Source organism: Micromys minutus, assembly GCF_963924665.1.
Source record: "Micromys minutus genome assembly, chromosome: 18".
NCBI classification, from domain to species: domain Eukaryota; kingdom Metazoa; phylum Chordata; class Mammalia; order Rodentia; family Muridae; genus Micromys; species Micromys minutus.
This window is the reverse complement of record NC_137953.1, coordinates 41,895,405-41,918,223: the sequence shown is the minus strand read 5'-3', so window position 1 is coordinate 41,918,223 and position 22,819 is coordinate 41,895,405. Positions and strand designations below refer to the sequence as shown.

The window sequence follows — 22,819 nt, the reverse complement described above, 5'->3', positions numbered from 1 at the left end:
CCAAGGCTGTGGCAGACATCTGTAGACAGTAGCCGAGTCCCACGTGGCTCCATCCTGCAAGTCCAGCTCTGAAAATACAGGGCAGAGACTTCTAAACTTGGGTTGAAGAATGGGTAGGGTTTCAGAACCAGTATTTCAGATAAACAGAGCAAGGTACAGGAGAGGCAAAAATGGGAAGAAATTGGCCAGCCAGCCATCAATCAGAGTCTTTATCCATCTCTAACTTCAAGAGTGCCTGGCTCCTGCCCTTGCTGCACCCGATGTTTATTCACTAGTCCGTGATTTTGCACAATGGGACTCCTCCTCTGGGCCTTTCTATCCCACACGTCTGGGACTAAAATCATGCAGTTTCCATACATGAGAAAGAAACCCACCCCAAACAGGTAGGGATACATGCCTTGGAGGCAATGTCTCCAACACACTGCGACTGTCAAATCCTTGTAATAAAAGAGGTCACTCTACGAGCAGAAAAACCCCTAGTTCAAGGTCACTAGAAGCTGGAACAAGGGAAGAAGGGGGAATGCAGGTCCAAGAACAAGAAAGAGGAATGCAAAAGCACAGAAGAAAAGAGAGAGAAAGGAAACAGCAGTGGCCATGTGGGAAAGGCACGCAGCGCTGGTGGCAACTGCCTCCTGCATGCTTCAAGGACTGTGGAGTGTGTGTGCTGTGGTCAGGAGTGCCTCAGCCTTCAGCCAGGCTCCACCTCTGAATCTACACTCTTCAAGTACGTTCTTGCTGGCCAGGTTTAGAAAAGCTTGTAAGTGACTTAAATGAAAGTTAACAATTTGAGGTCAAATAAAATTCAACAGGGGTGTAGAAAAGAGTCAGCAATGCCAAGAACAAGGAAAGAAGAAAAAGAAGCATGGGGCTGGAAAATACTTCAGTTTGTACCACAATAACTCAGAAAAGTCTACCAGTGCTCCAAATCAGAGAGCCTGCAACAGCCAGCCAGCCAGCCAGGAGAAGTGTGCTGGACCAGAGGGGAGAAGGTGGCTTAACCTGGGGACCTATGAGTGAACACAGGACCAGAGCCTACCACTGATGGCCAGAAAGGTCACTTTCAACCTGGGCTGTCTCCCAGTTAGAAACTTGAGAATGTGACGTAACATGGCTGCTTTTTTACACTTAAAAAAAATTTCACCCCCCCCCACCCAAAGCCAAGTGTAAGGACTAGGCTCTGGGAACAGCTGTTCAGTGCACAGCACGGCTTGCTGATGTGTAATTCTCTCTGGTCCTCAGGCCATCAGCTCTCACCTGTCAATAACCAGGATCTAATGGAGTCCTGGAGGCAAGAGGAAGCAGAGCTTATTGAAAATGCTTTCCAGGACAGAGCAGTCATGGCAGGGTTACACATACAGACCACGGGTGGTGGACTCGCCCCAAATGTAAGACAACATGTAGCATTGCTTGGCTCACACCAACTTTTAAGAACGGTGCCGATACACGGTATATGTCCCATATCCTAGAGAGCATTCAAGGGGGTTCTAGTCCAGTTTGAGTGTCAGAGAAGTTTGAGGGCCCCTTACAGTCAGCAGGGTACCCCTGAGCACTAGTGGCTCCCGCTGCTCTTACAGGGAAAACACCAGGTTTCTGGCTGGTTACAGCACTATTTCCAACCAACACAACTGCTTTCTGTCAAAGCAGGAGTCCCATCCACCACACAGGAGAGCTTTACAAATGCCTGCCCCAAGTCAACCCCCCACAGCCAACATGTGGCCCTGGCTACTCTGACTCCATGGCCTTTCTTTCTTCTCCCATTCACCTCTTCTGTGCCTCTTCCATGCAACTGTGGCTATAGGCCCTCCCTGCCTACACTCCTCAAGGGCAGGGCTGAGTCTTCCAACGGTTTTTGCCATCATTCCAGAAGGCTGGATTCCAGGCCCTGCGCTCAGAGGCGGCCCCTTAATTATTGTTGGCCAGCCTCTTTTCCTGAGAAAGCATAATCAGGCCTTTTGATTCCTACACACAACACCGCCTGTTCCCTGTTACCCACATCTCCAGTGCAAGGGAACCTCACGGTCCACACACGTTCCAGCCACAGTTAACAGAGCAGAGCAGAAACACCCACCCAGAAGTATCAAAAGGACCGCTGAGGATTTTGTCCCCTTCCCCTGAGAAGCAAGAGAGGAAAAGGAAACGGTTTCTTCATCTGTCAGATGAAGGGACTGTGATCAGCTCAGAGCTCATCTCTAGATCAATGACTACATGAGCCTGGTCGGTTGAGGCTCTGAAGTTAGAAGAGACCCTGCTGCCTGGCTGTGGAGTATCTACCTTTCCCATCCAGTGTTTGTCCTGGGCAGAAGGGCACTCAGCTGTAATAAAGGCCTTCTTTCTGGTCACTCTTTCGGGACAGGTGGTCATAGAATGGCAAATGGGCTTGTGTTGAAGGTGTGAGAGGAATCCTTGGCTTCACAACTCAGGCCTTCCCGCTTCACCTCCCCCTTCCTTCCACCAGGCTGAGGTGAAGCAGCTGACTTTGCCGTCATAAAAACAAAGGTGTCTGTGCTGAAGATGAAAGAATGAACGCACAGGAAAATGCCAGGCCTCGTGAATACAAGTAGCTACATGAGTCCTGGACGTCTTAGATCGAGCACTTTTGGTTCATGGATTAAGTAGGTTCTTACCTGCCTAAATTGCAGGGCTTCCAAGACATTCACCAATGTGCTTGTGATTTTTATAGTTTTTAAATTGTGATTGGTGTGGAGCTTTTTTGTTTGGTTTGTTTGTTTTATTTTTCTAAAAGCAAATTGGCTGAAATGAGTATATTTTTTTAATACTTAAAAAAAAAAAGATTTATTTGGATACTATAGCTGTCTTCAGACACACCAGAAGAGGGCATCAGATCCCATTACAGATGGTTGTGAGCCACCATGTGGGTGCTGGGAATTGAACTCAGGACCTCTGGAAGAGCAGTCAGTGCTCTTAACCACTGACCCATCTCTCCAACCTGAAGTGAGTTTCTTAAATGAGCAGTAAAAAAGAAAAGTGTCTCAACCAGGGGAGACTTTTTTTCTCTTTCAGTTGACAAAGATCATTTCATGAAAGACCAAAGACATTAGAAAGCCTCCAAAATTATAAAACAGTTTGCTATACTGGGGTACCACAAAGAAAATGTTGGGTATCTGAGTAAAACATGTCAGCTGCGGAGCCAAGGACTCTTCTTTCACAGTCAGCCATGACCCATAGTGACATTTTCGTGACAATAAGAAGTGTAACTTCCAGAGAAGATGGAAATTTAGACATAGTTTTCTAGAAGCTTCTTCCCAAAGCTACGTTGACCATGGTCAAAAAATACTGGAAAGGGTCCATTCATAGGGAGGAGTCTGTAAATTTCTGTTGTATGATGGGGGCCAATGGGTCCAGACGGAAGGAAAGACTGATACCATCTTTAAGCCCAGGTCTCAGGAGGCTCTCTGAGGAAGAGAATAACTCAACTTCCACGGATATGTAGTTATTATTTTTGACAGGATGTAACCTTGGATGACCTCAAAATTGTGATGACCCTCTTATCCCCGACCTGTCAGTATTCAGATTACAGGCATGTACCACTTCAGGCTATTTTTATGGCCTTCTTCAGAAAGCCTAAGACTTGGATGCAGCCCACACCAGAGGGACTCCACGTGACTTCCTTGTCCTCACTTCTGTTTCTTGGTGGCGTGGAAGAGCCGCTCTGCTGGGAAGCTGGGGTAATGAAGTTAAGTGCCATAAAATGGAGGGGTTATGAGATTTGTGAAGTCATGGGTTGTAGCTCCACCTGGGCCACTCAATTATGGTTATGGTCCTCCTCCTTCACTCTCTTCATGCTAACAGATTCCTCTAAATAGCAAGGAAAGCTATCCACACGAGAAAAACATGGAGTTGGTAATCTCAGTGTCTAGTGGACAGTTGCTGCAGAGGCTGGCAGGTATCTGGTGCCCTCCTATAACTTTGTGGTGCTTTGAATATACTCAGGCCCATAGGTAGTGGTGCTGTTAGGAACTGTGGCCTTGTTGGAGGAAGTGTGCCACTGTGGGGGTGGGCATTGGAGGTCTCCACCTATGCTCAGGCTCCAACCATTGCAGAAGAGAGATTCCTCCTAGCTGCCTTAGGATGCCAGTCTCTCCAGGTTGCTTTCAAATCAAGATGCAAAACTCTCAGCTCCTCCTCCTGCACCATGCCTTCCTAGATGCTGCCATGCTTCCCGCCATGATGATAATGGACTGAACCTGAGAACCTGTATGTAAGCCAGTCCCAATTAAATGCTGTCCTTTATAAGAGTTGCCTTGGTCGTGGTGTCTCTTCACAGTAATGGAAACCCTAAGACTAACTTCAAGAATATAAACACCTGCCTCAACCCTCCCCCACCAAAACTCACAGAGAATTTCAGTTCCTCGGGAGCAGGTGCCTGAAAAATTGAAGTGTGAATGCAGCCATGCAAATCATCAAAGGTCCTAGAACCCAAGGTCATTCTATAGGGAGCCAAAGAAACTTCTAGCAACTGTACTCCCTCAAAGTCTCTTCACAGCTGAGCCACAATACACACAGACCCCATTTTCTGCTTGTTGACCTTTTCATCATAAGTTCATGATTCAACATGTTTTCTTCCCATGTCTCTCTGAAGTTACTGAAACAGAAAACTAGAGCAAAGAAATGTGGTTCCTTCTGAGAAGTCAGTAGCTTGGCACCACACAACAATAGACACACCGTGTCATCCTCTTGCTCTCGAAGCTTAGTGAAATAGTCTCAGGAAGCCACTTGGGATTTAGGAAGCCAGAACCACACTCATTTAGGCTTTACCCATCATCCGTCAACCATTTTACTGGATAACTGCAAAGTGTCCGAGAGTCTTCTGGAAGTTGAGGACATAGGGAGATCTGCTTTTATGGCGTTTGTTCTTTATTGGAGGAAGTACCACGGAAACCACAATTCTCAGGGGTTTCCAACAAGTGTGCCATGGAGTAGGTCTGGGAATAGGGAGTTCTTCAGCAGTGGAAGCCATAGCCCACATCACTTGGGGTGGATCCCACCTGCCCAGACTTCAGGGACCATAATTTTGTGGGTGTGCCATGTCAGCAGAGTTTATACACACTCGGTAGTTTGCCAGTGGCAATCAAGGCCATGTAGATTTGTGGAAGCCAAACTCCCACCTCTCTCCCCCAACAGGACAAACAGAATCCCACAACAGAATCAGGAAGAGAAGGAAAAAGAAAGCCTAAACATCTCTCTTCTTGGTCCACTTGACCTCTCTGCTGATCCAGTGTTGTCCTATAAGCCAAAGGCAACACCCCGACCTCAAACTCCTCAAAGGATTTGCTGACTCTCTCACTATTCAAGAAAAGACCATTAGGGCCACCAGTTAAAGTTAAACAGCCCCTGATTCCCTGAACCCAAGGCAAGGCAGACTGTTTTCATCCGGGTTTGGTCCTAGCCTTACCCCTTGGGCCCCTGCTTTCCAGGGGCCCTCAAATGTAGACCACAGCCTGCAGCAAGAATCCTGGAAAGAAAACTCACAAACCCAGAGCAGAACCAGAAAAACAACTTTAAGCAGTACCTGCACCCCCTCCCCCCCCAGTGACTGCATGGCCAGGTGGGCAGCTAAAAGTTAGAGTCACAACAATTGGCTTGGGAAGCCTTTGGTTTTTATGTAAATATCCCTCACTAGAATTTTATACAGTCTCTGGTGGATTCCAGCCTCCTTTGTAAAGGACAGTGTACTGTGACTAAGTCATCTGGAATGGGCAGAGGCAGAAAAGCATCTACCACTTCAGCTGTGCTCTGGGAAATCCACAGGTCTGCACCTGGGTGTTTGAATAAGCCCTTGTCAACATACAGAGAAAACAGCATGCCAACGGGCTTAAGGCTCTCCTGGAGGCTAGTCCAGATTCTTGCAGGTTGCATGGGGAAAAAAGTCATTACGACTGAACTTAAAATACAAAGGTAAAGCAAAACACTGCCACAGGCAACCACGGCTGACGAAGCCATGGTCCACGGTGTGACGGCGGGGTGATCAAGGGAGGGAGAATTGCATGTCCAGGGCAAGGGCTCCAGGAACTCTTTGTACCTGTGCTGTTTGCTATAAACTGCTTCAAAAATTAGAATCATGGGCTGGAGAGATGGCTGGGAGGTTAAGGGCACCGACTGCTCTTACAGAAAACCTGTTAGGTGCCCAGTACCCACATGGTAGCTCACACTGTAAGTCCAGGTCCAGAGGCTCCAATGACCTCTTCTGGTTTCCTCAGGCACCAGGCACATGTATAGTACGTATATATGTACACATGTATGTACAGGCACAGTACATACATGCTGGAAAAGCATTCTTAGACATAAAACAAAATAATACTTTAAGGTCATTTTTTTTAAAGAAAATGTTTCTTTACAGATGCTTCAAATTTACAAGACATTTCTTACTGGAAGAATGTGAAGGGTTGGGGATGTGGTTCTGTTGGTAGAGCACTCACCTAGCATGCATGTCCCCTGGGTTTAATACCCAGCAACATACAAACCAGGTGTGGTAGCACATGCCTAGAATCTGAGATAAGAAATTCAGGGTCATCCTTGGCTACAGGAGACTTTGAAGCCAGTGCTAGAGAGAGAATTTGCTACTCTTTACTGGACCAGAGTTCTATTCCCGATACTCAGCTCCAGAGGATCCGATACTGATCTCCCCGGAACCCATGTGCACATGCTCAAAGAGAGACACATACACATATTTTTAAATCTTTAAAACAGACCCCCTGACCCCTGCACAGTGTTTAAAAGGCCAGCCTGGATTATGTGAGACCCAGTCACAAAAATAAACAAAAATGTAATGCAATAAAATAAAAGAAACTTCAAGACCCAAAGGCTGAGATAGAATTCTTTGTGTCCTAGTTAAGACATGAGAAACTAGCTGGAGAGATGGCTCAGTGGTTAAGAGCAGGCCTGCTCTTCCAAAGAATCCAGGTTCAATGCCCAGCACCCTGGCTTACAACTGTCGGTAACTCCAGTTCCGAGACATGTGATACCCTCACAATAATGCTCAGAAAATAAAGTTAATCAATAATAATAATAATAATAAAGGCACCAGAAACTCGCCCCCAAACGAAACTGTAGTGTGAATTCTAGCCCCGCCAGGAAACCCTTCTAGAAGCTTCGGGCTGCCCAGAAACTGACCTTTCCTCAACAGCTCCTGTGTGCCTCCCTCCTCACAGCCCTGGGGGTCTGAAGACACGAAAAGAACATCCCTGGAGAACCGGGCAGGGGTCTGTCACGTCTCTGGTGACAGCTTGGAACTGCTTATTTTCTTGACAGTTATTTATTTTAGTTCTTCCTACAGTCTGACCACACCACAAAGCCGTCTGTCCTCACCTGCCCTGTTGCTTCCTACAAGCCTGGAGCCTGTTTGTTTGGAGAAGCTTTTTCCTCTCTGTTTTGCTTTTTTTCTCTCCTCTTCTACCCACCCCCCTCTCTTATTGATACAGACACTTGAATGTAGCCCAGGCTGGCCCCAAACTCCCTCTGTAGTTGAATTTTGCTTTGAACTCCTGTTCCTTGTGGCTGTCCCTCCCAAATGCTGGGATTTGCAGGTATAGGCTACCACACCTGGCTTTCTCTCATTTCTTTCCAGTGTGAACATGGTTAGTGAATCTTCAACCAAACTCACTTGAGGCGTGAGTGGGTGTGCTGAGCCCTTCTTAGTGAACAGATCAGAAGCAATGAAGGGAAATGGGCTGGCAAACTCCAGCTCTTAAATATTATAAAGTCTGTGGCCATCCATCTTTTCTGTGGATCCCAAAGTGCATGTGGGTCAAGGGCCAATTTTACACACACACACACACACACACACACACACACACACACACAAAATATCGTGCTGATTTGCTGACTAGGACATCCAGGGAAAGATGGACCACAGAGGTACCCAAATGCTTCCAGTTTTGAGAACTGGGATTAATCCTTTTATAAATTAAAGCAGTCCTGTGTGCAGGGCACCACACTCATTGCCCCCCCCCCCCAGTCTGTAATCTCAGCAACAGTTCTACCCAGAGGGAGTCACATGCCCTGCAAAAGGTTCTGCCACGGGGGGGGGGGGGGGTGGAGAGATGGCTCAGAGGTTAAGAACACTGACTGCTCTCCCAGAGGTCCTTGGTTTAATTTCCAGCAACCACATGGTGGCTCACAACCATCTGTAATGGGATCTGATGCCCTCTTCTGGTGTGTCTGAAGACAGCTACAGTGTACTCATATACATAAAGTAAATAAATAAATACATCTTTAAAAAAAAAACAAAACAACAAGAAAATAAAGGTCCTACCACCACAGAAGACCCGTGGCTGCAGAGACACTGAAACTACCCTAGACTAACAGGCAAATCCATTCCTCCAAGGTTCAGCAGTCAGACGAAGGAAGACATACACATTTCCTCGCCTTGACCACACCCCGGCATCTCGCCCCTCTTTGGGATCCTGCAAAGGAGGTGTGCTCACTTTCTGAACTCTCTCTGCCCATTCTGAGTTCCACCAGCGTGCTTCTCTGCCATGACAGTGCTCCTGCATTCCGACTCCATCCTCCTCCTCCTTTTCTCACCAGGGGCTCTCACCATATACCAGGATTCCTACATACCGACCCTAGCTTCACTACGAAGCACCAGACTCCCAACACCCCAGTGTAAGTCCCCAATCGGAACCTCTCTCCAGAACTCTAGACACACTTTTCCAACTGCTTTTTAAACATCGTTCCCGAAGGCCCTGCAGATATGTCTATCAGCACGTCTGAAAATGAGCTCACTATCTCCCCACCAAACTCATTTGCTCTCTGAACATTTCCATTCTAGGTCAGTGGCAACTCAGCCAGCCCACGCAGGGGGCAGGAAGTCTCCCATACGCGACTTTCTCCTGTAAAGCCACCAAGTTCCCAGATCTGGATTCTAGTCCTCTTGCATACGCTGCTCCTCCCCATGGTCTTGGGCCTCACATGCTTCTACTCCACTTGCGGGACCAACAGATTTTGCCACCACCAGCTCCGGCCTCTCCGGCTTATGCTTTAACCGCTTTCTAAGTTTCCTTCCTCGAATACATTCATTCCGACTTCTGTCCTTCTCTTATCGTCAGCCTTCCTGTCCACAAAAAGAATGTGCAAAGCTTTCATAATCTTGGACTAGCTCCCACCACTCCCTAACAGAGCCCCTTTAAGAAAACCACGCGTGTGGGGGGAAGGTCATGGTGCATGTCTGTAATTCGAGCACTTGGGGGACAGAGGCAGAAGGATCTGGAGTTTGAAGCTCCTTTCCGAAACAAACTACTTAGGATTCCCAGATTCAACTCTAGCTTTTTAAAATCATCGTCCTCTGTTGCACACTCCGAAGGCTGTGGGACTTCTGTTTATACTCAGCTTCGACTGTGAGGGCCACACTGTCCATAAAGAGTTCCTCAGCTTTTCCTCCCTTTCATGTGTCATTCCATTCTCCTCGCTGCAAAAAGAGCCTGAGCACAGCTGTGCGGCAAAACACATTCCAGGTAATTAATGACTTGTAACTCAATGACCTCCTTGCCCATCTTCCTTCCTTCTACGGGGGGAGCGCAGGGTCAAAACAGGTATCAGCCCACCTACAGGGACAGGCTTTGGAATCAGTTCAGAAAACAAGCAAGTAAGGGGGGCAGGGGGGAGGCGGACAGAGAGACAGAGACAGACACAGAGATGGTGAGTCAGAGACAGTGAGTCAGAGTCAGAGAGAGAAACAGTGTTCTGGAGACTGGAGGAAGACCTAGCTAAGAGTGTTATTTCCTCAGGATGTGTGAGCAGGAAGCAAGGAAGACCTTGAGGACAGGAGGAAGCCTTCCAAGGCTCTGACTGGCTGCCTCGACTGTCCGTTAGCAGGACTGACCAGTGAGGGGGCTCTGCCGCCCCAAATCCCATTTCCTCTTCTCTGAAAACACCGCCCTATCAGTTTGAATCAGATTAGCTTGCTCTCTCTCTCTCAGCCAAAAGGAATTTCCCTTCACACAAAAACTATTCAAACATTTCCAAGGCACAGAATGCTACAAACCAGGATTTTCCACTCAGACAACTTGGAAACTGTGGATTGTTTCTCCCCAGACACCTCTTATTGGCCAAGAAGTCTGAAAAGCCTTTTCTTAGTATGAAAAAAAAAATGTCTCTACCTCCCCGTTTTTTTTTCCATTTTTTATTTTGTCTAGGTTTCACTGAAGCCAACTTTTAAACCAGAAAGCAGATTTCCACATTACAAAATAGAAATAGGCAGGCGGTGTAGCATTGGGCATGGAATGCCTGCACACAGGAGATGAGGTAAGGACCGTGATTCTAAGACTGGCCTAGACAGCACAGAAAGACTCTATCTCAAAAAATAACATCAAGCACAACTATACTCATCAGTCCGGTTGCCCAAATGAAATAGTCCAACCAATTTAATATCATTGTTGTTATTTTTTAATAACCCATTTAAGATTGCTATAGTTTTATTTTGTTTGTTGGTTTTGTTTTGTTCTGTGTCTTTAGTATATTGTTAAGTTAGTATGCAAAGTAATGGATTCTGTTGTGGCATTAAGTAGTCTGTTTTGTTTTTAGGCTTTTAGCCTGGAGTAGTGACTAATACATGCAATTTTAATAATACTCTGAGGAGCTGAGGCAGGAAGAATTGGTGTTGGCTACTCAGTGAGTTTTGGGCCAACATGAACTAGAGAGTTTAGTATCAAAAACAAAACAAACAACAACAACAAACACACATACACACACACAGACACACACACACACACACACACACAAGAACCAACCCAACAGTACAAAGCAGAATTAAGCTCATTTAATACAAACACAGACCTTCGATTGAAGCAAATTGCATGCAAGTGAGTTCCCACATCAAAATGATGCCTCAGACCCCAGCCTACCACAGATGCAGCTACAAAGGAACGGCCGTAGAAATTTGGGTAGTTCAGAGAGACTCTTCAACCACCACCACCACCACCACCACCAAAGCTCTTCTATAACGATAAGTTTAGATAAATAAATTACACTAGGGGAAAACAACCCCAAAGCAGACAACTTAACATGAACTGATTGTAACTCATCATAACATCACAGGAATGTAAGGGACATGATCTAAGGTCTGACTTTTGCCCTGACCTTCCAAACAGTCAAACACCACCACCCCAAGTTCACTAAGGATTTCCCTAGCCAAAGTGTATCAGAAGTCCAGACAAAACACAGGCTGTATCTGGTGGGTGACTCTGAAGCCAGAAACACTGTCTCAGAAATAGCCCATGAGATAAGGAAAGCGCCTGATAACAGGAGTCAAAGTAGCCTAGGTCCTCCTTAGTTAGAGAAACACATTGTGAAGTGTTAGCCACCCTGGGCAATTCTGGGGCTAAGGTGGACCCAGAAGAATCTCGGGTCATACTCCAAAGATCTCTTGCTCTCCATCCACAAACAAGAAACACGAAGAATTAGTTATATTAATTATATTATTAGTTACAGAGGAGGTGGGGAAGACAGAGAAAGAGCTGACAGCCAAGGACCAAATGCTCATGTTCAAGATCAACTCAGTGAAAGAGGAAAAACCCATCACCCCTGACCCCTAAGTGTTGTGTAAACTCCCCGTACAGTCAGGCACCATAGCACATGCCTATAAACTCAGTACTTAGGAAGTTTGTGGCCAGCCTGAGCTACAGAGTGAATCCAAGCCAGCCTGTGCTATAATGCAAGACCCCGTCTCAAAGTAAAGCATTACAAGGCCAACTGCTGGTCAATATTCTCAAATATTTCCAAAAGGCTCAGCAGAGAAGCACAGGAAAAAGATGGTTGGAGCTGCAGTTAGAGGGGCTGACAGATCTTACAGGAACCAGAGCACGGGCGGCCTAGACAGGAATGAAGACTGAAGACATGGAGGCTCTAGCTGATAACTACTTGTGTGAAATAATAATAATAATAAAAACCTGACCATAAACACGACAGACAGAAACATGATAGAGAAGGGTCAACTGGCAAGCATGTGTTGATGGCAGAAACCTGTGTTGATGGCTGAGGACAGAAGTTGGCAAGAGAAGAATTCAGATGCACAGGAGAAAATGATTTCGTGCCTTTCATTCCAATTGATATCAGACTATCCGGGCTGGGGCAGCTCATCCTCAAACTGAAGACATAGAGGACAGTGTAAAAATAAATGCATCTATTACAGGCGAAGAAACAAACCCAACTAGCATCCCAAGGTCACCAGAGAACCAGTGACTAGTATCAAAGACACACCCATTCCACAATACGACCTCCACCCCCACCCCGAGTGAAAGCAGGGCTCTTAGACAGCTGCTCCACCCTCATTGTATTCCCAGAACAAAGCAAGATATGGACACCAAGTGTTTATGTCAACCGGACACAAGCCAGGGTTACCTGAAAGGAGGGAACCTCAACAGAGAAAAATGCCTCCATGAGATCTAACTGTAAGGCACGTAGTTAACGATTGATGGGGAGGGCCCAGCCTGTTGTGGGTGGTGCCATCCTTGGGCTGAAAGCAGACAGAGCAAGCTATGTGGAGCAAGCCAGTAAGCAGCAGCCCTTCATGGATTGGCTCCTGCTACATGTTCCTGCTCTGCTTGAGTTTGTGTCCTGACTTCGGTCAGTAATATGGAAGTGTGAGCCAAATAAACCTTTCTTCCCCAAGTTACTTTGGCCATGGTGTTTCGTCACAGCAATAAAAATTCTAACTAAGGCACTGAGTTACACTGAGTCCCTATCAAACTAAACGTGCTTATCTTAAAAAGCCTTCCTGACAATACAGATTTAAAATATATACACACATATGTGTATGTGCAAATACCTAGTTCTGTATCAACAAAAGGGGCCAGAATCACTCAATTCATCCATTTTCTAGGATGACTGTGTGTCACGGAGCTATCATGGACTGGTTAACATTTCATGCTTGACCTTAGCAAAGAGAAGAGTACAGAAAAACTGAAGGCATGTCTGACCTCAAGAGGCCTGTCTTCTGGGAGAGAAATTTCTTTATGACTCCAAGTCTCAGATTCTTCATATAAAACCTACTCTGTACGACACAGCTGTAGCATACAATTCCATCCAGAGAAAAACCAAGGTCACTCGAAACTTTTATTTGGAAGAGCTGGTGAGCATCAATTGAGCAGGGAGGAACTGGCTCAAGGTTAACTCAGAGATGGTAAGATGACAGGTCTTGTTATTTCCTCTCAATTCTCTAGGCAGGAAACAGGGGCATTCACTGGACTCCCACAGCCACAGGCTCAACCCCTGCAAGGCCTCAGGACCATTGCCACAGAAGTCAGCAGAGAGGCCAGGCTGTGTCAGGAAATACAGGTTGTGGAAAGACACACGATGCCTCATCAATATTTCAACAGCCACATGCAAAGAGGAAAACAGCCTTGAAGACAGCCTTTGGCTTTCACCCTGCTGTGGTCCTGGGACAGAAGGAGTCACTCTTGCCCTCTTGCCTTGCATGGTGAGCAAGATCACTGGCCCTGCCAGCTACCTCTAGCCCTGGTGTTGGGCTCTGATGCTGAGACTCTGGATACTTTGGTTAATTCTGCATGTCCCAGGCAGTGAGCCAGGACACTCCCTCCCTGTACACCCCAACCCTACCTCTGAGCATTGTACGCATTCCATGATTTTTTCCCTACCACTCTAAGGGTCCTTCCTTGGATACTTCCAGCAAACCTAAACAATTCTTAGACTTTGCAAGTGGTATAGACTCCAGACTCCGGGCTTGTTCTTTTGTTCTCGTGGCTAATAATTACCCATTTAAAACATTTTTCACCTTGCTGTCCCACCTCTGAGAGACAGCCGGCACACCTTTGTTTGTTAATCAAACAAAACTTTTGACAGACTATTATACCAACAATCACACCTGGTCTCTGGCATCTCTTTTATCCCTAAATGATTAATCTAAGATACTGTTTTTCAATCCCACACTGTTGGGGGTTGGGGTGGTACTGCTATGTATTCAAATGCTAAATTCTGAACCCCAAGGTCTGGTTGCCCCTAGACCAGTGAATTCTCACATATGTTGGTTGTTGTTGTACAAACTTTGCTGTCCAAGTTAAAGCTATTGGTTAATAAAAGTCTAAAGTCTGTGACAGTAGAGAGAGAAAGGCAGGACCTGAGAATCCAGTGAGGGGTCTTAAGAGCAACCATGGGAGAAGAAAGAAACGGAGCAAAGATAAAGCCACCATGAGGTCAGATGGCTGGCTCATGAGCACCTAGCCAGAAGTGCACCCTGAGGACAGGCTGGTGAAATGGAATCCATCCGCCTGGGCAAGACTCCAGCAGCAGGTAAAACGGGGCCTATGGATTGGGTAAAGTTAGAATAGGTCAGAACCTGTCCATGCTCCGCTTATAGCTTGTCAAATACTAGGTTTTTATGTCATTTATATGGGCTAGCTAGAATATATAAATATAAGACTAAACCCTTCTTTAGCTGTGCATTTAGAAATCACCACATATGACCCAATCCTAAAAATAAACTAAATCTGGAAAGCTATTAAGAAAATTTGGGGCCTCTGTGTGTGTGTGTGTGTGTGTGTGTGTGTGTGTGTGCGTGCTGGAGAGATGGCTCTTGAAGCCGACCAGGGTTCGGTTCCCAGCACCCACACTGGGTGGCTCATAAACACGTGTAACTCCAGTTTCAGAGGACCTAATGTCCTCTTTTGGTCTCTATAGGCCACATACATGTACAGGACACACATTGACACACCCATGCACACAATACATATATACATAAAATGTAAAAAACAAACAAACCCCATTTGTAAAAGAAAGCCTCTTTCATCTCAACAAAGAAAAAGGGGGGGCACATGAAAGAAACCACCTTCTTAGTCTACATTCTGTCATTGTGGATAAGATATCCAAACCCACTGTGTCTACCAAGAATCCAACATGGATGGGTGGAGCCAAAGTCCACTGGGACAGTGAGGAGCTAGTGAATCATCCAAACACAGAGCTACATTTCTTAGCCCCTTGCCACATGAGAACTACTTTACTTATGTGGACATGAGGCGGGTTCGGATACCTATAGCTGAGTGCATTGTGATTCATCCCGATGTTTATTCGGATGCGGTGCCTCGTTCTTCTACAGGAGCAGCACCACACTGAGTCTGCTTCCCCAGCTGCACCTGAGATCTTTCAGGAACAAAGGCAAACGGAACACTCAGTCCCTGCCCACACTTGCCTTCTCTTTTTAACATTATACCATCTGAACAATTGATACCATCCCCATCTGGGAAACAACAAAAATAAGGGGTTAGGGATACTTACAGAGACAATGGGAATCTTTAAATCCTGCATAAATTAGCCACACATGAACAAGGGAGGCTATCTTTAAGGGCCCTATGTATGGAATAACAGAGCAGTAGACACTCACTCCGCCCTCCGTTCCTCAAGTGCTCCGCACATGCTCCCTGGCTACTGCCTCAGGTTCTCCATGTAGAGTCATCATTTTGCTCTAACGTAATTATGGCTCGATATGAACGCACTTGGATTTTTAATATTAGTGTAAGCTAATACTAAGTAAAGAGAAGGAGCTAGGAAGAGGACATCAAAGTGATAACACTTGCGGCCTGAGAAAGGGGGAAAATTTGAAGAGGACAAAGATGTAGGAAGATCAAACAAGGGTTTAGAAGACAAATTATACTTCTACGTCCTGCTAGAACTCCATGCCTATTCAATGGGTGAAGGCCTGGTGACCAGAAACAGTAACATTCTCAGCCAATGAGGACTTTGCAAGGGGCGACAACAGGAAATAACATCCAAGGGAGAATGTCCAGCCACAGGCTTCACTGCCCATTAGAACCACCCCAGTCTCTGGGCCTGCTGGCAGAAGACCAAACCCCTCAGCATATGAGGTGGACTAACTCCTCAGCAGACAGTGTCAGCCAGATGAGAAAGCCAGATGCTTCCCTTGGTATACCATCAGGTTCCCTTAACTCTCTCCCGACCACTGGGACCAGTCACTTCACCGTAAAAACTGACCAGCTAGTTTTACACTGTACTGTACACTTAGGACAGGCAGAGCATCTGTGGCCACCTTGGCAAAGACTACTTTCAACCTACTGTTTCTAAGCAAACAGATTGTTGCAAAAACAAAAACAAACAACAAAAAAAAAAAAAAAAACAAACAAAAAAAACCTAACAATCTGTATTTGCCAGGTAGAATAGAAAAGAAAAAGTAGCCAAAATGGCAACATTTATTCTGCACAACCCACCTAGACTTCAACCTGGGAATCCTGTTCCACCAAGCATCCTGCTCCCTGGTGCCTTAGCAAAAAGCCTGTGCAACGTGAGTAGTAAGCTTTAATGAAGTACTGATTATTTTGTCCTTTATACTGCAAAACCCACAGAGAATTCCCAGGGATATAATTTGTACAGAACCTTACAGGTTCCTATAACATCAGAACAGTCCTACACCTAGGCATGCTGGCAAAAAGGAGCAAGGTTTCTCAGAACGGCACCCAGCCCTGAGAGACAAGTCCTCTGTTCTGTGCCGGCCGCGGTTCTGAACACTCGTGCAGCCTTAATCAGTCTGGAAGCTGCAGCTTTCGTAGAAAAACTATCTGCTGAACTAAAAACACTCCTCACCTTCATCATAACATTTTCCCTTCAGTGCTAGTGTGGGAAACCAAGGCCCCCACAACCCGCACCTCCCGCTCAGAAGGCTTTATAGAAGCCTCAAGACGAAACCCAAAGCTTTAGCAATTCAGGATCTGCTGAGCAAGTCCACATCCCCCTTATTCAAGGGCTTCATTATTCTGTTGACTATCTCCCTTAAGCCTTGAGACTTCAAGACCCAAAAGTCTTCACAGCTAGCCAAATGAGAAAAAGCATCACTTCAGGTTCACGAGACACGTCTGAGAAAGAAAAATCCCAGCCTCGGGCAACTTGGACATTTTCTCTTTTTGAAAGTGAGCATGTTAAAAGTTTGCTTAAAGAAGAGCCTTCGTGATCAAGTACGTTGTTAGCTAAATCCCACCTTAAAACAATAAACCTGATTACACAAGACACTGGCAGCTCCAGTTAAACACTGGCTGTTTGGGACTCAGCAGTTTCCATAACCCTGTCATTCTCTCTCCGAACCTTTTAATCAGATACCCCTCCTTAAGTCAGGATTTTTCAGCCTATAGCGGAAAGGGTTTTGGAGTCAGGCAGATGGATTGCGTCCAGGTTACACTGCTAGTTAGTGGTGAGGCCCAAGTCCTACGACGCTCTCCAGTGCATCAAGCATCAGTTTTCCTATATGTGGAGCAAAACTAAAAGGAGAAACTGGGCTTAAACAGCAAGATGGCTGAGCAGATAAAAGGACCTAACCACTCAAACCCGAGTTCAAGCCCTGGGACCCATGGTGAAAAACAAAGAAGAGGTGTTCTCACTGGGTCACGAAAGAGGGGAAACAGCATGATTTTAGTAAAGCATTCTTTTAGTAGGGCCCCAGCATAACTCGGGGGAACCCTTGCAAAATAAAAGTCTAGAGCTCCTACCCAAAAGATGGCTGAGATTTTTTAGATGGTGGCAGTAGCACTGGAGAGAAAGATCAGGCCAGAATGTGCTTGCCTGGCAAGCCCAAGGACTGAAGTTCAAACCCCAGTGCCATAATTAACAAAACAAGAACCGGCCAGCTGTCTCCGGTTTGTGGGGAGGCAGAGAGGGGCAGATCTCTGGGACTCACTGACCATCCACCCTAGCCTACATGACAAGTTCCAGGCCACCCCGTCTCAAACAACAACTAGAAAGGACAGGAATGGTACCTGGGGAATAACAGTGAAGACTGTACTTTGGCTTCCACGGGCACAGAGGTACGTATCCATACATTCATAATAGTGAAAAGATGGTAAAAAGGGACTATCCAACCGAGTGTGGGGCCTGGGATACTGTACCAGGGCACATGTGCACAAAGAAACCCTTTCTCTGAGGTGCGGACTGTAGCTATGGTCCTCTCTAGCGCTTTCCCCAGACAATCTCTCCTCTGCTCCCCACCCCCACCGTTCTCTTCTCAACACACTCAATTCAGAAAATGTACCTGGGTCATTCCAAAACCAGGCACCAGCATCTTGGAAGTGGCCAATATTAACAAAGAAAATGACTCACCAAGACAGGGTAACCTAACACAGAAGATGCTACAGACACAGACCGTGGCTGAGGTACCCTACCTCTGACAGTCAGCCTGTGCCTAGGCTTTTCCTCGGGCTAACACTCCCCTCCTTCAAACCCTCACACAGATACTATCCTAGCCTCTGTCCCCGAGGTCTCTAGCCTGGGATAGACACTAAGGGTGACACCAGGTCTGCTTTTCTTCCTACACTCATGCAAAACAAGGCGCGCCATCATGGACAAACTGTATTTGCAGCTCCGCAACATAGACATCTGAGTTCGAGCGCTAGCTGGGAAAAGTACCAATCTGCAAATCTTTTCCAAACTTTCCCCAGTTCAGAGGTGTATGAGCCTGCCATCTCTGCTTCTTTCATTAGTAATCCACACACACACATAATGACTGGCAGCCACCATGGGAGGCATGCTGTATATCTGAGCTGTTCAGAAGGAAGACACTTGTCTGGAGACCACATACAAGTTGTTGAAAAGCATTGGACTGTCAGAAGAAACGACCCCACATCACTGCCTTACACAGGAAACCCATGTTGTTAATGCATGAAGGATCGTAACATAAGGTCTCCAGCTCTGGGACTGTAAAGATGGTGGCTGGAGCCAAGCCAAGCTTTTGTCCTACAGTTCCTGTCAGTCCCAGGTAAGGGCTCATCTCAAAGCCCAGCCTGGGCTCTCTCAGGATCCAGCAGTGTGGCTGTCTGCACAGTTCATCCCACCCGCTGAAAGATGGCCTGACGCTGTGGCTGCTGCGTAAGACATTTTAGTGAGAGCTGTTGCTGCAGCCCTTGTCAGTACCAACATCTGGAGCCCCCAAAGTTTAAAAAAAAAAAAAAAAAGCAGCCGTGGTCTGAAATACTCAGGCTCTTTCTAAAAGCACACGGGAACAGTGGGCAAAGGCACTGTCTCAGGATCACACTCAACATCTGGCTTTCGCCCCAGAGTGAACCACCACTCCCTCTCCACCCTACACATGGCTTCTTTTTTTAACCAGACCTTCTCAGCTACCACAAATGCTTTGGTGGGAAGCAGCAGGGAGGCCCCATCCCTTTTCCCAAAATACAGTCAGCCAGCAGCAAAGGCCAAAGAGGTGGAGCCTGGAGGCTGTTTTGCAAAAGTTTCAAATATCCTGGTACTGACCCCATTAACAGTACTAAGACAGAAATGCAGCCAAGCCTGTCCTGGTCTTGGCCTCTCTGTCTCTGTCTCTCTCTGTCTCTCTCTGTCTCTCTCTCTCTCTCTCAACTTCTAAGAGGTCTGAACAAAGCCACATTCCCAGCACTGGGTAACACAAACATGCTTTTCTCTTGCAAAAAGCTAAAAGTGACATCTTTAAATGATCCACAAGTCTGACAGCTGAGTCTTCAAAGAGGTCTCTGCGGGAAGGGACTGGTGAGCTGTCCCTCCGCTCCCAAAGCCTCTCTGCAACAGGCAGCTGCCTCAGCTTTTCCGAACTTCTCAGAGATCTTTCTCCTGAAAAGGAAGGACGCAGTTCGAGGCTGTGCAGACGAAGCAGCCAAGTTAGGCAGCCGTCTTCCAGTGTGGAGAAGAAAGGCTTTTAACACTCACTAACATTTTAAAGACATAAACAAGAAAAGTAAAGCAACTGAGTGGGGTGGGGATAAAAAACATATGGGAAGAAAACACTACATTAACTTGTCCAAATTGTGTGTGTGTTGTGTGTGTGTGTGTGTGTGTGTGTGTGTGTGTGTGTGTTACAAACATTATCATAAAAAAATCAATATAACTGGGCGGAGGCATTATTCTCAAAACGCGTCCCTTCCCAGCATTGCTGTACCGTTAGAAATAGGAAATGGTGTTACCGATAGAAAAACACTATAAACTGATTTGGAATACAAAGGGTCATTTATTCGGGAGGAAGTTTAAAGGTCCCAGCTGTGCACCTTCAAGTGTTCATAGAAGAAAACTCCCATCACCAGACCTCTTGTTATGGCCAAGCCCCTTCCCAAACGCTGCCTCCCAGGACCCAGCTGGTGACAAAACCCACTTTTCTCCTCACCCCCGCCCCACTTTGCCCAGTCCACGGGTCCTTACCGTGTGGTACATGAGGGCCTCCGTTTCTCCGGGCTCTGACAGCTCGCTCAGCTTGCGGTCCCACTGCAGGACACTCTGCTCCCCGCTCTCCAGCACCTCCATGGCGGTGGGCACCGCGCAGGGCCGAGGATGCTGAGGCAGGAGGGGACCACGCAGAGCCGCCGCGGGCGGATGAGACGCCTCTCTCCGCTTGTGTTTGCGTGTGCGCGAACAGAACTTATGCACTGGAGCCGGAACCCGGGAGAATCCTGCCGGAGGCTCCGCGACCCGTGTCCTCGGAGATCTGTGAATCTCCGGGGGGACAAGCCTGCTGGGATCGGGTGGGAGGTGCAGGGGTTAAATCGGGCCGTGCATCCAAAAGGAAGGCAAGAAGGCAGCTTTCATCTCAAGAAAGTCCTCGCGCAACAAGCCCACTCCCCACTAAGGCTCTAGACAAACTTTGAGACTCCCTTGGGCTCTTGAGCTCTGCCCCTGGATCCAGAGGCGACCCCACCTCCTTCGAGGCCAGTGACCAATCGGACGCCCGTCTTGCCATCTACACCGTATCAAAAGTCCGTCTCTCATCCATGTCCCGCCCCCAGAGGCAGAGTTGAGGGAAGTCTCCGCCTAGACCTCGGAATGTGGGCGGAGAGGGTATTTTACGTCACCGGGAAACGCCTCCTCCCAGAGCGTCGCAACGGACCAATAGGGTGCTGGGGTTTAGAAATGATAGACGAAAATATAGATCAATGAGCGAGGGGAACCTAGAGGAGCCAACCAATCCAATAGCGACAAGAATACATTTTTATAAGAGAGGGTGTGTGCGCCCAGGGTCCTCAAGAGTCCCTGCTTAAAGGAGGTTTGTTTCGCCAGTTTATTTCTTCAGAGAAAACAAGCAGATTGAAACGCTGTCCACATTTCAAACTAGTTTAGGTCGCCTGAGTCTGTCTGGATTTTAAAGACTGCACTAATATATGAAAATGCGCATGTGCACAGAATTCTGAATTACCACAGTTCTAGCATACGCATTGCCTGCCTTTTATGTAGTTTTATGGGCTTTATTAAATAAACATTAACTAATGACACACTTTGCCAAGTCCTATATCAGCGGGATGATTTTATTTTTCATGAATAGAATTTTGTTGTTTTGTTCTGTTTTTGAGACAGGGTCGCATGTAGCCCAGGCTGTCCTCCGTCTCGCTGAGCAGCTGAGGCTGGCCTTGAATTCCTGATGTACCTGCCTCACTTCACCTGACAGGTATAACAGGGTTATGCTACTAGTGCCTGAGTCACAGATCTTTTATTCCCAATGGAGTACCAGGCAAAAAACTGAGATGATGGGCGAGTGGATACTATTTCAGATACTGGTCAGGGAGCTGACATTTGAGTGTCATGTGGATGAGGTGGGGCTTAGGGGAAAGCAAGTGTTTTAATTGCTGGAAGATGCACCTCAAAGTGGGTGGTGGGGAAGAGTATTAAATGTTGACCCCATTAGAGAAGAAAGGGCCAGTTCTATAGGATTTCCTCCCCAACGTGATTCTTCTTCTTCTTCTTCTTCTCCTCCTCCTCCTCCTCCTCCTCCTCCGCCTCCTCCTCCGCCTCCTCCTCCGCCTCCTCCTCCTCCTCCTCCTCCTCCTCCTCCTCCTCCTCCTCCTCCTCCTCCTCCTCCTCCTCCTCCTCCTCCTCCTCCTCCTCCTCCTCCTCCTCCTTCCACTCTCTGCTGTCGGCTCTGTGGTTAGACATCCTGCTTCCTCGAACCAAATCCAGACAGTGACAAGCCACCCAAATACCTGATTTCCCCTGGTACTATTTGTTTTCCTGCGCCAGCCTCTTTACAGATGTGCTCCCCATGCCTATTTTCCCCTGATCTCCATCACTGTCAGATCTGGAATCGACACCTGACAGACGCTCACATCACGAAAGCAGAATCTACCTTTATTATTGACCTGGCCCCATTCACTGGCACACTTTGTATGTGATTAACCAACAAATATTAATTCATTGAATTTCCCTTTTTCTTTTATTGTTAAATATTTGTTTATTTATTTATTTATTATAAGTACACTGTAATATAATTCAGACACACCAGAAGAGGGCATCAGATCCCATTACACATGGTTGTGAGCCACTATGTGGTTGCTGGGAATTGAACTGAGGACCTTAGGAAGAATTGTAAATGCTTTTAACCTCTGAGCTGACTCTCCAGCCCATGAATTTCCCTTTTTCATATCCAAGAGTTTTAGTTTCTCCAAAAGAGCTGGTTAAATATCTGGAAAACTCCAGACAGCATTTTGTACATATTTATCTGGATATAAAACTCTCCTATTGAAGTAAATTTGGTCTATCGGCCACCTGTTTCTGGACTCGCTCTTAAAGAACAAAAGAAAAGATGGCGTTCAGTCTAAGCATGAAGGTATGGAAGGAGGAAGATGCATTCCAGCATGGTAATTATAACTGACCTCTTGAAGACTCAGCCAGAGACTGAAGTTAACCACAGTCAGAAAGCTGCTGCTTTTCTTCCTTCTCCCTCAGCTCTGCGTGTCTGTATGGCAACACCGTGTATCTTCTTACTGCACATGCGTCTGGGGAGAGAGGGCTCCAGTGTGCCACAAGGAACATGGACAGGTCAGAGGACAATGTGCGTTCTGGGGGGATTCAACTCAAGTTCTCGGGCTTCTCAGGATTAGTAGCCAGTGCTATTTAC

The 22,819-nt window shown here is 46.8% G+C and overlaps 1 protein-coding gene across 1 annotated transcript in view; it reads right to left on the bottom strand.

The window, feature by feature from the left end:
* The window catches only part of CREB3L2 (cAMP responsive element binding protein 3 like 2), a 118,812-nt gene extending 98,234 nt beyond the window's left edge, over positions 1-20,578 (bottom strand). The window contains exon 1 of the mRNA XM_080932160.1: positions 20,137-20,578. Within this exon, the coding sequence (XP_080788286.1) occupies positions 20,137-20,238 (102 nt within the window). The 5' untranslated portion in view covers positions 20,239-20,578. The remainder of the gene's footprint in view (positions 1-20,136) is intronic.
* Positions 20,579-22,819: the final 2,241 nt, after the last annotated feature.